A 15,123-nucleotide genomic window follows, 5' to 3' on the forward strand; every position below is an offset into this window, starting at 1 on the left:
GCTGTTGTATAGACCTTTTGTGGAGGGCGGGGGTAGAATAAATTTCATTTAAGTTAATTTCATTTAATTGTATTCTCCCAAAGAATTATGAATCTTTTAAATATATCCCTAAAGAGTTCTTGTCTTGGTGCAGCAGAAATGAATCTGACTAGGAACCATGAGGTTGGGGGTTGGATCCCTGGCCTTGCTCAGTAGGTTAAGGATCGGGCATGGCTGTGAGCTGTGGTATAGGTCGAAGACGCAGCTCAGAGCTGGCGTTGCTGTGGCTCTGGAGTAGGCCAGCAACAACAGCTCTAAATAGACCCCTAGCCTGGCACCCTCCATATGCTGCAGGTGCGGCCCTAAAAAGACAAAAGACCAAAAAAAAAAAAAAAATCAATCAATTCAATCCTTGAATAGGAGCATTCCTTTCTGTCAACAGCTTTACTTGTTTCTTGGCAGCAGATATTTCCTCAAGATTATTAAGGAAAAGTTAGGGCAGTAAAGCACAAAGAAAATCAGAAGGTCCAGTCTGGCCTCTAACTTGCTAGGTGATCAAACTTAGTGATCTGAATCAAAGAATATATACATATTTTTTTCTTCCAGTTTTAATGATATAATTAACAGTCATCACTGTGTAAGTTGAAGGTGTACAGCATAACGATGTGATTTACATACATCATGAAATGTTTACCACAGTAGGTTTAGTGAAGATCCAAGATCTCATATAGACACAACATTAAAGAAATAAAAACAATTTTTTTCCTTGTGATGAAAATTCTTAGGATTTATTCTCTTAACAACTTTCATATATAATGTACAGCAGTGTCACTAATATTTATCATATTGTACCTTATATCCCTACTATGGACTGATTACTAAATTAATTAGCACTAGGGATTAAGTACTAAATTAGTACTACTAATTTAGTTTGTTTTTTGGGGGGGTTGCACCCATGGCATGTGGAAGTTTCCAGGCCAGAGATCAAACCCACACCACAGCAACTACTCAAAGCCGCTGCAATGACAACACCGGATCCTTAACCCACTGCACCATAAGGGAACTTCCTAAGTTTGCATCTTTTGACTGCTTTCATCCAATTCCCCCCTCCCCTCATCACTTGCCTTTGGTAATCACAAATCTTATCTTTTTCTATGAGTTTGTTTCTCCCCCCCCCCCCTTTTCAGCCACATTCAAGGCATAAGGAACCTCCCAGGCCAGGGATCACACCCACGCCACAGCTGTGACCCACGCCACAGCTGTGGCAACACGGGATCTTTAACCCACTGTGTTGGGCCAGGGGTCAAACTGGCAACGCCGCAGAGACGGTGGAAAATCTGACAATAATTAGGCATTATGTACAGTCTTAATTACTTATTAGACAGTTTTTGTCTTCAATGATGATTACATCTCAAAATTATCAAACCATAAATGTTTCCGAAATGACTTGCACTTCAATATAAAGGTACAACTTAAAGTATGAAAACTATGGCAAGTGCATATTTCCCTTATTTGTAAAACACAGAATGGAGTTCTTGTTGTGGTTAGCAAATCAAGGACCCGACATTATCTTTGTAAGGATGCAGGTTCGATCCCTGGCCTGGCTCAATTGGTTAAGGATCTGGCATTGCCATAAACAGCAGCACAGGTTGCAAACATGGCTCAGATCCTCTGTTGCCATGGCTGTGGCCACAGTTGCAGCTCCAATTCAACCCCTGGCCTGGGATCTTCCATATGCAGGCATAAAAAGAAAAACAAAACAAAATAAAACACAGAATATTTGCCCATAGTCTAATCTATGCAGCAAATATCTTCCCCATACCAAAATACACTTAATACAAAGTTTTTAAGAGAAGTTACAACGAGTCATTTAAATCTTCCAACTGAGTACTTTGAAGTATAAAAGATCAAATAATATACTAAAAGAAGAAAAAAATTTCCAAAAATCTATGATTGGGAGACCCTGAAACATCCACACTGTCATTTATGTTTGGGTTGAATAGTGTAACCTTTTAGGATTATGTTTTCATTCACAGTTAGTTTGAAAGGGCTATAAATTAAACACTGCTGATTTTCCTTTCATTTATTTACATTTAAATAAACAGTAAAACAAAACATAATGCACCAAATTCACTACTGACAAACTTTTTTTTTTTTTTTTGTCTTTTGTCTTTTGTCTTTTTAGGGCCACACCTGCAGCATATGGAGGTTCCCAGGCTAGGGGTCGAATCAGAGCTACAGCTCTGACCTATGCCACAGCCACAGCAAGGGGGGGATCCAAGCCACATCTGCAACCTACACCACAGCTCATGGCAATGCTGGATCCTTAACCCACTGAGCGAGGCCAGGAGTCAAACCTGCGTTCTCACATATGCTAGTCAGGTTTGTGAATCGCTGAGCCACGACAGGAACTCCCTTCTTTCTAATAGGATATAAGAATGTAGTCATTACTTTTAAGATTTATCTGTCCTGAGGTGAATTACAATATTGTTTTAAAAGGTCTGTAACACAAACTTTTACTTACAAAAAACAAAATGAAAATAAGAACAAGCATGATTTCCTAAAATTAAGAATGCTTAACTATATATTAAGTGTGAAAATAAAAACTACCAGAATGTAATAAAAAATAAATTATCTTTAACTCTTTTTTTTTTCCTGGTGTGCCAGCAGCATATGGAAGATCCTGGACCAGGGATCAAACCTGCACCACAGCAGTGGCCTGATCCTTAACCCACTACACTACAAAAGTACTCCAAATTTTCTTTAACTCTTAACAGTAGATACATTTACCATCTGTCGAATAGTTTATAAGCTCTAAGTACCAAATAGCAGTTAGTGCTCCATTAACACAGAGGCAATTTAAAATTAGAGAATTTGGAGTTCCTGCTGTGGTGCAATGGGGTCAGCAGTGTCTCTGCAGCACCAAGTCTCGGGTTTGATCCCTGGCCGGCATAGTGGGTTCAAGGATCTGGCATTGCCTCATCTGCAGTATAGATTGCAACTGTGGCCTAGACCTGATCCCTGGCCCAGGAACTCCATGTGCCTCGGGGTGGCCAAAAAAAGAAAACAAAAACAAAAACAAACAAGAGAATTTGCAGAATATCAGTTAGAAATGATAGTTTCAAATGTATATATAATAAAAATGTACAATTTCTCATAATATTGCAATTTATAGCCCATTTGAAATCGTAACTAAAGTAATGACTACTATCCTTGAAATTACACAGCAAAAAGTAATGGTAAAATAGTTCTCATTTTGCAAAGTTCTAGAATAAATAAAGGAAAGAAATTTCAGTAGAAAACTCTAAAAGAGTAGCATAAACTATAAACTTACCTTTCAGATAAACTTGGGTAGATTTAAACGAGTTAATCCATGAGGTAGCCACCGAAATAATTAATGTAAGAAGAGCAAGCAGTAAGAAAATCCGGCCACATAGCAAAATAAGATCTTTGATTCCTTAACAAGGTTAAAAAAATTACAATTAAAATTTAAAACAATTTTTCTTGGAACTAATAATAAGTACTAATATATTAGCAGATTATTTGTACCAGAACAATATAATAATAAAAGTTAAGGTATGCAACTGTCTTATAATATTTCATATAATTTTCCTGTGGTGCCAAAATTCATCACGACTGTCATTACCAGAACAAGTTTTCAAAAAATGATTCTAGAACATCTTTCAGGAATATAAGTGAATGGCTACATTATAAATATATGACTATCAATAATGCAGAAATCTTGGTTTTCCTTCTGCCCCAAGAAGGAAAGAAAATTATCCACATTAATTGGGAACTAAATCATGATGGTATGTATCATCTTATCAAATTCTATTTAAAATCAGTCACTCCCACTGAACACAAATTCTTATTTCTCACAGTTAAGTTATGCAACTGTGTACTTCTCTAGTTCTCAATGTTTATTCTGTCATTTGTAAATAAAATTACTATATACATATCTGCCCAAAAAAGGGAAAATTCAGTACTTGGTTTTGTATGATTTTGAGAGCCAAGATGAAAATTAATCAGCAAAAAATGTAACAAGTACCTACTGTGTGTAATACAATTTGTTAATGATGAGGGATCCTGGATAAGAAGTTGGAATAAAAATGGTTTCTATCCTCTAGGAATTTTTAGTTTTATTTTATAATTCTCAAAAGACACCAGGTAGAGGTATGCCAACAGTTGCTGTACCTTCGATTTGACCCCTAGCCCAAGAACTTACTAAAGCCACAGGTGTAGCCCCAGAAAGGAAAAAAAGAAAAAAAAAAGGGGAGAGAGAAGAGAGACACCCTATAGTCAAATCTGCCAAGAACAACAGAAACCTAATTTGCCTCACTGCTTCCGCTATACCTTCCTTGCAAAACACTTGTCCACAAAGAATCCAGACTTTTTAAAAACCTTAGGGAAGTCCCTTAACCTCCCTATATCTGTTTCCACTGTAAAACAGGTTAGAGCAGTACGCATCCTCAAAGTTTGTAAACCAATTTAGAGGAGATAATAACCACGACTTAAGAGTCTAGTTTACAATAAGCGTTCAATGAATGCTATTATCATGCGCCACTCTCCCTACTAGTCTCTTTAATCCAGCCTCAAAGGTCTTCATCCTTTTCCTTCAAGTCACAATTCCTTTTGTCTGGAATGTCATCCCGCTCCCTCCACCTCCCGCCCTCGCTTTTCAAACGAGTGGCTCCTTATCATTTAAGTCTCTTAAATTCTTCAGAAGGCCTACATCAGCTTGTTTATTTCCTTTTGAGCACTCAACACAATGTGAAAGTCAAGTATATGCTTGCTCCTGTGCTTTCGGCCTCTGTCCCATTACCCGCAAAACTTCACCAGATCTGGAGGGGCACTTTTCCGCCAAGAGAGTTTGCCTCCCCAGGACGGCAAAAGTCTCGCTCCACCAGGGACCCCGCGGGGGAAGAGGAAGGCAGGCGCGGTGCAGCCTGGGCATCGTAGTCAAAGCCGCCCAGAGGAGACGCGGACGGGAAATTGCACGTAGTGTTCGTGAGACTGTTACCAGGTGTGAACGCCAGGAGGCAAAAGCCAGCACTTACCTAGATCTGGGACCCCACGCCGGAGCTCCAGACACAAGAGGGGGAGAGCAGAGAGGAGGAAAATGCCAACCACCCCAAGAGAAACCATAGCGGCGGAAGCGCTGCTTCCTGGCGGAAGCTCCGCCCCTTCTGGTTACGCCTCCCTTGGAAGGTGGAGTGGATCTCTTTCTAAGGGAGGAATTCCAGGAAAGCGCTGGACCCTAAAGCTGTTTCGTTGGTCAGACTGAGATAAACCCAGGCTTTTGAACTCATAATCTGTAACCTGAAAACAAGTGTAGGTCACCTCCCGACGTCACGTGAGGTCCAGGGGAGACGGCCTCGCTGGCACCCGCCCAGCCAAGTCCTGTGAAAGCAAAACTTGGGCTCCTTCGAGGCGGGCAGCCCCTGCCCCTTCGGCTGTCAGACTCTAGAGATTGTAAGAAAGAACTCTAAAGAGTAAAATGAAACAGAGGAGAAAGGATAGGGGCAGCTGATACTACAAGGAGGCAGCCTGGGCCCTTGGCCTATGTCTGTAGTGGGTGACTGTGGACTTTTGAGTCAGAGCTGTTGAGCACCACTTTCTGCCGAAGAACCTTCCTTATCTTCCAAACGGTCCCCGGCACCTTCCTCGGTCTCTGGTTCCGGCGGGAAGATGACTCAAAAGTGAGGCCTGGCACCTAATTATGGAGACCCGCTACCCCTTGCTCCGCTCCTTATCAGTTTTGCTAGCAGGTGTTACTGTTAATGACTTAACACGGCCTCCCAGTTCTGTGACCTCATTGCCATCCTATGACTCATCTCTTTGGCGTTTCTGCCAACCCCGATGCGTGTAAGCTACGGAGATCTCTTAAAAGATTTTGTGAGGGAGTTCCCGTCGTGGCGCAGTGGTTAACGAATCCGACTAGGAACCATGAAGTTGCGGGTTCGGTCCCTGCCCTTGCTCAGTGGGTTAACGATCCCGCGTTGCCGTGAGCTGTGGTGTAGGTTGCAGACGCGGTTCGGATCCGCTCCAATTAGACCCCTAGCCTGGGAACCTCCATATGCCGCAGAAGCGGCCCAAAGAAATAGCAAAAAGACAAAAAAAAAAAGATTTCGTGGGAGTTGCCATCCGACTAGTATCTGGTTCAGATCCCTGGCCTCACTCAGTGGGTCAGGAATCCAGCCTTCCCTTGAGCTTTGGTGTAGGTCGCAGACCTGGCTGGGATCCTGCGTTGCTGTGGCTGTGGTGTAGGCCAGCAGCTGTAGCTCCAATTGGAACCCCTAGCGTGGGAACTTCCATGTGCCTGGGACGCAGCCCTAAAATAAAATAAAAGTTTTCGTGCTTTGAAAGTTCGTTTTCTGACCCTTCCATCAGTTCTGCCTCACCCTTCAATTTAGTTCAGCTAACATTTATTTAGCTCCACAATTTGCCTGGCACTGTAGAACTCATAGAGACTCAAGTATGTGTAAGTTTTGTCCTTGAGAAACTCAGTTTCATGGGAAAGACAGCCCTGTAAAGAGAAAAATACAGCGCTTGTGTGCTGTGAGAGGTACACAGGGAGCTATGTACCCAAGTGAGGGCTTGGGGAAAGGCTTTCCCAAAGGAAATCGTGTCTAAATTATTTTGTAAAGGTTAGGAATTGGGGAAAAGGGCAAGAGATTTGAAGTTTGACAAACTATGAATGTATAGGAACTACCAACAGTTAAAATATTGCAATTTCAACTTTGAATGGAAGAGTGTAGAAGTAGGTTGGAGCCAGGACCAAGGGAGCTTGGCTTGGTATATAGGCTAAGAACGTTATCCTAGAATTCAAGGTGAAGAATATGAGTGCACAATCTCAAAATCGATCTGGGTAAAGTACTATAAATTATAATGTGACATACCAATTAAACAATTAATTACATTGACTCATTAAAACGTTTTCATTTGCTGTCCACATGAAGACAGGAAAGAGTTCTACAGCGGTTACCATCTTCATTTTGGTATGATTTCCTTCTTTAGGTATTTTTCTTCCTCTTTTTATATTCCTAATTGAATCTGTTGATGGCACCAATATCAGGACAGTAAAGTAGAGGCTCCCACATACTCTAGATTTGCTTAGGGCCATAAACATTTCCCAAAACTTTATTGATTATGAAGTCTCTTCACTACAATTGTCTACTTTCAACCTCCACCCGACACCCAAGACCATTAGAATAACCTATTAAAGCAAAATCACATTTCCACTTACTACATTAAAGAACACTTTTGTGACAAAATCTTTGTAGTGTCTCCATCATGTCGTAGTTTTTAATGATAATTAAGCTATGGCTATACATCTCAGTTCTCACAATAAAGTCTTTTGGAATACCCTTATTAAATAAGAAGGGATTTTTAAATCTTGATAGTTTATATTAAGCCATACTCTATTATAAACATTGGTTTTTTTTCTTTCTTTTTTTTTGGGAAGTCAAGAGTGATTTTTATAGGCTTTTTGGAGTCTCCATTGGAATAGTTTAAGGTGGCCTTTTTGATGTGGGGATGTCATTGGTTGGGATTAGACATAGTGTGTGGTATAATAGTTTAGGGATGGTGGATGCAGCAAGAGGTGGGACTTGAAGGCAGGTGTGGTCCCTTTTTGATAAGGTGATTTGCCCAGTTGCGTGATCAATCCAACTTCTCAGTGCCTGGAGAGGATGAGCAACCTGTTGTTCAGATAAATGGATTTTCAGGAAGTTTCTAAAGCTAACAATGAAGAAACATACTGATTTATAGCCTATCCTCGTTGGTAAGAATACCCTAAAACAAATAATAAAGTCATGTTGATTGAGGTAAGATCAAGCAGTTTTGTTTGTTTTTGTTTTTTTGGCTGCACCTGTGGCATGTGGAAGTTCCCAGGCCAGGGACTTCCACGTGCCATAGCAGCAACCCCCAGCTGCTGCAGATCCTCAACCTGCTATGCCAAAAGGGAACTCCATCATGTCGTAGTTTTTAATGATAATTAAGCTATGGCTATACATCTCAGTTCTCACAATAAAGTCTTTTGGAATACCCTTATTAAATAAGAAGGGATTTTTAAATCTTGATAGTTTATATTAAGCCATACTCTATTATAAACATTGGTTTTTTTTCTTTCTTTCTTTTTTTTTGGTTGTGCCCATGGCATGTGTAATTTCCTGGCCTAGGGATTGAACCTGCCTCCACAGCCCCGAGCCCAGCTGCTGCGATGACAGCATTGGGTCCTTAACCCACTGTGCCACAAGAGAACTCCTTTATTAACATTCTTAAGACATAAATTTCACATTTTTCTTATTTAACAAGTAGAGCTACTTGTTTTCTTTCTTTCTTTCCTCCTTTCTTTTTTTTTTTTTTTTTGTCTTTTTAGGGCCACAGCAGAGGCATATGGAGGTTCCCAGGTCAAGGATCAAATCAGAGCTGCAGCTGCTGGCCTACACCACAGCTCACGGCAATGCCAGATCCTTAACTCGCTGATCGAGGCCAGGGATTGAACCCACAACCTCATTGTTCCTAGTCGGATTCATTTCCTCTGGGCCACAACGGGAACTCCTGTTTTCTTTATGTATAGGAAAAGTAGGATTGTCAACACATTTTAAAATTATATATACTTATATTTGGTTAGGAGGTGACAAATGTTTATTAAAATGTAGCCTGAAATTGATTAAGTGTATCCAAAGTGCTTTTGTAACCTACCATTTGGAATTTTTGCATTAAAAAAAAAATCAACTAGTGGAGTTCCCTGGTGGCCTACTGGGTTAAGTGTCTAGCATCATTGCTGTGGCTTGGTTCACTCCTGTGGTTCAGGTTCAATCCCTGGCCCAGGAACTTCCACATACCACAGGAGAAGCCAAAAAAAAAATTTTTTTTAGTTAAGTTTTTTGATATCAAATTATGAAAATTTTAAGGTAAAAACATGAAAAAACTTCACAATAATTATCCATATACTCAGCACCACATTTTTTTTCTTTTTTCTCTGCTCCTGCAGCATATGGAAGTTCCTGGGTCAGGGCTCAACTTCAAGCCACAGCTTTGATTTATACTGCAGCTTCCGCAAGGCCAGATTCTTGCTCCACTGTGCCAGACCAGGGATAGAACCAGCACCTCCTCAGAGACAAGTCAGATCCTCAACCCACTGTTACGCAGCAGGAACTCTACTCTTTTCTTATTTTGATGCATGTAACTTTTTTTTTTCTTTTTATGGCCACACTTGCAGCATATGGAAGTTCTCAGGCTAGGGGTCAATTCAGAGCTGCAACTGAGACCTATGCCACAGCCACAGCAACAACAGATCCACACCAAATCTATGACTTACTCTGCAGTTTGTGGCAACGCCAGATCCTTAATCCACTGAGTAAGGCCAGGGCTTGAACCCACATTCTTAAGGAGACTACGTCACATCCTTAATCCACTGAGTCACAATGGGAGCTCCTTGATGAATTTCAAAGTTAGAGACTTTAGTATACTTCCCTCAAAATACTTCAATGTGCATATCATTAATGATATCATATGCATATACATACTTTATATGATATATATACTTCAGCATGCATATCATTAACTACAATGAAATACACATATCTTTTCTTTTTTTTTTTTTGGCTGTGCATGCAGCATGTGGAAATTCCTGGGCTAGGGATTGAACCCATGCCACAGCAGTAACAACATCAGATCCTTAACCCCCTGAGCCACCAGGGCTCCCTGAAATGCACACATCTTAACTCTACCATCCCTTAAGTTCCAATACAAGCACTTTTTTTTTTTTTGTCTTTTTAGGACCGCACCCAAGGCCTATGGAAGTTCCCAGGCTAGAAGTTGAATTGGAGCTGTAGATGCCAGCCTACACCACAGCCACAGCAATTTGGGATCTGAGCCACACCTGTGACCTATACACAGCTCAGGGCAATGCTGGATCCTTAACCCACTGAGCAAGGCCAGGGATTGAACCCTATTCCCCATGGCTAATAGTTGGGTTCGTTACTGCTGAGCCACTATGAGAACTCCTAATACTAGCACTTTTAAAATATCAACTGAGGAATGCTAAAAAATTTGGAGTTTATTTGAGCAAAAAGTGATTCAAATCAGGCAGCATCCAATGTAGTGGATAAAAAGGAGCTCTGAGGAATTCCTGTCATGGCTCAGCAATTAACAAACCCAAATAGCATCTATGAGGACGAGGTTTGATCCCTGGCCTCACTCAGTTGGTTGAGGATCCCGCATTGCTGTGAGCTGTGGTGTGGGTCGTAGACACAGCTTGGATCCTGTGTTGCTGTGGCTCTGGTGTAGGCCAGCGGCTGCAGCTTCAATTGAGCCCCTAGCCTGGGCACCTCCAAGTGCCTCAGGTATGGCCCTAAAAAAAAAAGACAAAGGAAAAAAAGGAGCTCTGAGGATCTGTACATAAAGAAAGACTTTTCTACCCAGAAGGGAACAGAAACAAGGAAGTTATTCTAGGCAAAAAAGTGGGTTGGTAATTACAAGGTTACTTTCCTGTAGTGATGGCAGGGATCCAACAAGCAGATTAGCTAACTAGTGCTGGTCAGGTGACTCAATTTCTGGGAGAGCCAAATTCTCCATTTGGTGATGTGGCTTACCATAAGCAACTCCATTTTGAACCTCTGGTCTTGTCTCCTTACAGCATTTACCAATGCAACCCTAACAAGATACAAAATTTTGCCCAGAAAGTAACCACTGTTCTGATTTTTTCCCCCATAATAGATTATTTTGCCTCCTCTAGGACTTCTATAAATAGAATTATGCCAAATGTACTGTTTGGGAGTTCCCTGGATCTGGTGCTGTCACCGCTGTAGCTCAGTTTACTGCTGTGGTATGGGTTTGATCCCTGGCCCAGGAACTTCTGCATACCTTAGGCAGTGCCAAAAAAAAAAAAAAAAAAAAAAAATACTCTTGGATTAGGCTTTGTGTACACATCATAATTGTTTTTTTTTTTCACAGCCATACCTGAGGCACAAGGAAATTCTGAGGCTGGGGGTTAAACCAGGGCTGTAGCTGAGGCCCACATCACAGCCATGGCAACATCAGATCCAAGTCACATCTGCGAACTACACTGAAGCTTGAGGTGATGCCATACCCATAACCTACTGAGTGAGGCCAGGTATCAAGCCTGCATCCTCACGGACACCATGTTGTGCTTTTAACCTGCTGATCCACAGTGGGAAGTCCACATTGTAATTTTTTAAACTTTTTATTTTGAGGTAATTATAGGTTCATATAGAGTTACGGGAAATAATACAGAGAGATCATGTGCATCCTCAGTTTCCCCCAGTGGCAAATTCATGCATAACTATAGTATGTTATCATAAATAAGAAATTTATATTGAAACAGACTGGATTTTACCAGTTTTACATATACTCACAGTGTGTGTGTGTGTATTTAGTTGTACTCAATATTATCACCTGTGTTGATTCATGTGACCACCCCAATCAAGGTACAGAATCGTTCCATCACAAGAATCACCCATGCTACCCTTTTATATCCATAGTCACCTCATTTTCTATCCTTCACCACCACCAAACCCTAGGTAACCACTAATCTGTTCTGCATCTAAGTTTGTCATTTCAAGAATGTTACGTAAGTGGAATCATACAGCATTCATTACCTACAGTGAAATGCATGCATTGTAACTGTACCATTCCTTGAGTTCCAATATAAGCACTGTTAAAAGATAAACTGAGATTTACTAAACATTTTGTGTGTGTGTGTGTGTCTTTTTAGGGCCACATCCTCTGCATATGGAAGTTCCCAGGCTAAGGTTGAATCAGAGCTGCAACTGCCAGCCTACACCACAGCAACTCAGGATCTGAGCCACGTCTGTGACCTACACCACGGATCATGGCAATGCCGGATCCTTAACCCACTGAACAGGGCAAGGGATCAAACCCGAATCCTCACGGCTACTAGTCTGGTTCATTACCACTGAGCCATAAGGGGAACTCCTGGGGTGTATTAAAATTATTAAGACTGGCTTTTGAGACTTTTTTCTTACTCCATACAATCCCCTTGAGATCCATACGAGTTATATGTATCGTTATTTATGTATTCTTTTTATTGCTAGATAGGATCCCTCGGTATGAATACACCATAGTTTGACTAACCACTCTCTTTGAAGGACATCTAGGTTGCTTCCAGATTTGGCTATTATGAATAAAGATGCTATAAACATTTGTTTATAAGTTCTTGTAGGACCTTAAGTTTTCATTTCTTTGGGTTGAATGCCCAAGGACACAATTGCTTGCAGTCTTACACAATAAATAAACAAATGGTTATGGCTGTGTTCCAATAAAACTTTATTTACAAAAATAGTCCATGAGCTGGATATGGCCTATAGACCATAGTTTTCTGACCCTTTATCTGAGGCATTTAAGAGACCCACAAAAGAGTCATACTTTAGGAGTTCCCGCCGTGGGCAGTGGTTAATGAATACAGCTAGGAACCGTGAGGTTGCAGGTTCGATCCCTGGCCTTGCTCAATCCCTCCACCGTTGCCACGAGCTACGGTAGAGATCACAGACACAGCTCAGATCCCGAGTTGCTGTGGCTCTGGCGTAGGCCAGGGGCTAGAGCTCCGATTAGACCCCTAGCCTGGGAACCACCATATGCCTGGGAGGGGCCCTAGAAAAGGCAAAAAAAAAAAAAAAAAGTCATACTTTAGGTGCTAAACTATCCCCGAAAACTTCTTTAGACCTGCTCTAACAACATTTTAGAAAACAAGTCACAAAAGGCTCAAGCTGATACATAAGTAACAACTTCCTGCAAAAACACTTAAAATAAAAGCTCAGGGAGTTCCCGTCGTGGCGCAGTAGTTAAGGAATCCGACTAGGAACCATGAGGTTGAGGGTTCGGTCCCTGCCCTTGCTCAGTGGGTTAACGATCCCGCGTTGCCGTGAGCTGTGGTGTACGTTGCAGACGCGTCTCGGATCCCGCGTTGCTATGGCTCTGGCGTAGGCCGGTGGCTACAGCTCCGATTCGACCCCTAGTCTGGGAACCTCCATGTGCCGCAGGAGCAGCCCAAGAAATAGCAAAAAGACAAAAAAAAAAAAAATTCAGACATGCAATATTACAATGCCCACTATTAAATTAAAAAATTACTAGGCATGTGAAGAAGCAGAAAGTATGACACATAAGTAGAAGAAACAGAATCAATGAAAACAGGCTCAGAAATGACAGAGATGACTGAATTAGACTGAATTAGCAGACGTGACTTTGAAATAGGCCAACAGGGAGTTCGTTCCCCTTGTGGCTCAGGGGGTTAAGACCTCTACTAGAATCCATGAGGATGCAGGTTCTAACCCTGGCCTCACTCAGTGGGTTAAAGATCTGGTGTTGCTGTGGCTGTGGTGTAGGCTAATGGCCATAGCTCTGATTCAACCCCTAGCCTGGGAACTTCCATATGACAAAGGTGCAGCCCTAAAAAGCAAAATAAATAAGTAAATAAATAAATAAATAAAATTAAAAAATAAAATAGGACAAGGGTTGTTGCCACAGTGGTGCAGTGGGTTAATGATATGGCTCTTTAACTGTATTGCCAGTTGATCCCCGTGCCGACATTGCAGATGCAGCTTGGATTCAATCCCTGGTCTGGGATATTACATATGCTGTGAAGAAATAAAATAGGCAAACAAGGAAAAGTGGATACATCAGAGGGGTTAAATTATGATTTTTTTTTAAAATTTATGAATGTATAAAGTTTTAAATGTTAACATATTATGTATCTCTGTGTAATGTAATATTTTTAGCATATTTTAAAATGTCACATAAATATCATATTCTTTTCTCAGTTAACACTATTATTCCAAGTTAATTTGTTTAGCTCTAGTTTATTTTCATTTCTGCATAATATTCTATTATAAAAACGAGAATATCTCTTTTTTCTGATGATGGACATTTATTTCCAAGAAAAGAGAAATGATATAGAACAAATTTAGGATACTGATTACCTCTTAGGAGAGGAAGGAGAAAGGATGATAACTGGAGCTATACAGTGTGATAAGACTTCATTTCTTAAGCTGAAAGATGTGGATGTTCACTGTATTAGTCTTTTTGTGTGTGTCTTTTTTTTTTTTTTTTTTTCATCTTTATGCCTTTTCTAGGGCCACACCCTTGGCATATGGAGGTTCCCAGGCTAGGGGTCTAATCGGAGCTATAGCTGCCGGCCTACGCCACAGCAACGCTAGATGTGAGCCACCTCTGTGACCTACACCGCAGCTCACAGCAACACCGGATCCTTAACCCACTGAGTGAGGCCAGGTATCAAATCCACAACCTCACGGTTCCTAGCTGGATTTGTTTCCACTGCGCCACAACAGGAACTCCCACTGTATTATTCTTTTCCTCCTTTAAGAAAAATTGAGATATAGCTGATGTACAATAAATATTATGTTACAGATGTACAACACAGTTGTTCACTTTTTTTTTTTTTTTTTGCCAGATCCAAGCCACATCTGCAACCTATACCACAGCTCATGGCAACACTGAATCCTTGACCCACTGAGTGAGGCCAGGGATTGAACCCGAATCCTTTTGGATACTAGTTGGATTCATTTCCACTGAGGTAAGACTGGAGCTCCTAGTCACAATTTTTAAAAGTTATACTCCATTTATAGTATTATAAAATATTGGCTACTTTCTCTGTGTTGTTCAATGGACCCTTGTAGCTTTTTTTTTTCTTCCTTTTTCTTCTCTTTTTAGGCCCCCACCTGTGACAAATGGAAGTTCCCAGACTAGGGGTTGAATCAGAGCTGCAGCTGCCTACACCATAGGAACTCATAGCTTACTTATGGTGTATACACAACAGTTTGTACTTCTTAATCCCTTGCTCTTATCTTGCCCCTCTCCACTTCCCTCTTCCCACTGGTAACCATTAGTTTGTTCTCTATATCTGTGAGTCTGATTCCTTTTTGTTATATTCACTAGTTTATTTTTTTAGATTCCATATATAAGTGCCCTCATATAGTATTTGTCTTTATCTAATTTATTTCACTTAGAACAATACTCTCCAAGTACATCCATATTGTGGCAATGGCAGAAGTTCACTCTTTTTCATGGCTGAGTAGTTATTCCGTTATATATACATATGATAAATATTTATATATATATGATATATACATCTTTTTTTCT

General features: G+C 40.8%; 1 protein-coding gene across 18 annotated transcripts in view; it reads right to left on the reverse strand.

Moving 5' to 3' along the window:
- UBXN8 (UBX domain protein 8) overlaps window positions 1-15,123 on the reverse strand; it is a 40,976-nt gene that overhangs the window by 19,649 nt on the left and 6,204 nt on the right. For 6 of the 18 annotated variants that reach the window (XR_014828789.1, XR_014828792.1, XR_014828793.1 and 3 more), the window contains exons 1-2: window positions 5,037-5,157; window positions 3,314-3,436 (exon numbers count right to left, since the gene is read on the reverse strand). Coding sequence is in view for 3 of the 18 variants with exons in the window: in XM_084998105.1 (XP_084854231.1) it covers window positions 3,314-3,436; window positions 4,816-4,933 (241 nt within the window). In the remaining 15 variants the exon portion in view is untranslated. Of the gene's footprint in view, window positions 1-3,313; window positions 3,437-4,027; window positions 5,158-9,304; window positions 9,421-15,123 lie in introns of those variants that run through there. The other 12 variants (XM_084998108.1, XM_084998114.1, XM_084998113.1 and 9 more) reach the window with 8 other exon arrangements.

This window comes from Sus scrofa, chromosome 15 (genome assembly GCF_054392235.1).
Source record: "Sus scrofa isolate SSC_HxYL_T2T_F1_AM1 chromosome 15, Sscrofa_HxYL_maternal_Yorkshire_Landrace_v2.0, whole genome shotgun sequence".
NCBI classification, from domain to species: domain Eukaryota; kingdom Metazoa; phylum Chordata; class Mammalia; order Artiodactyla; family Suidae; genus Sus; species Sus scrofa.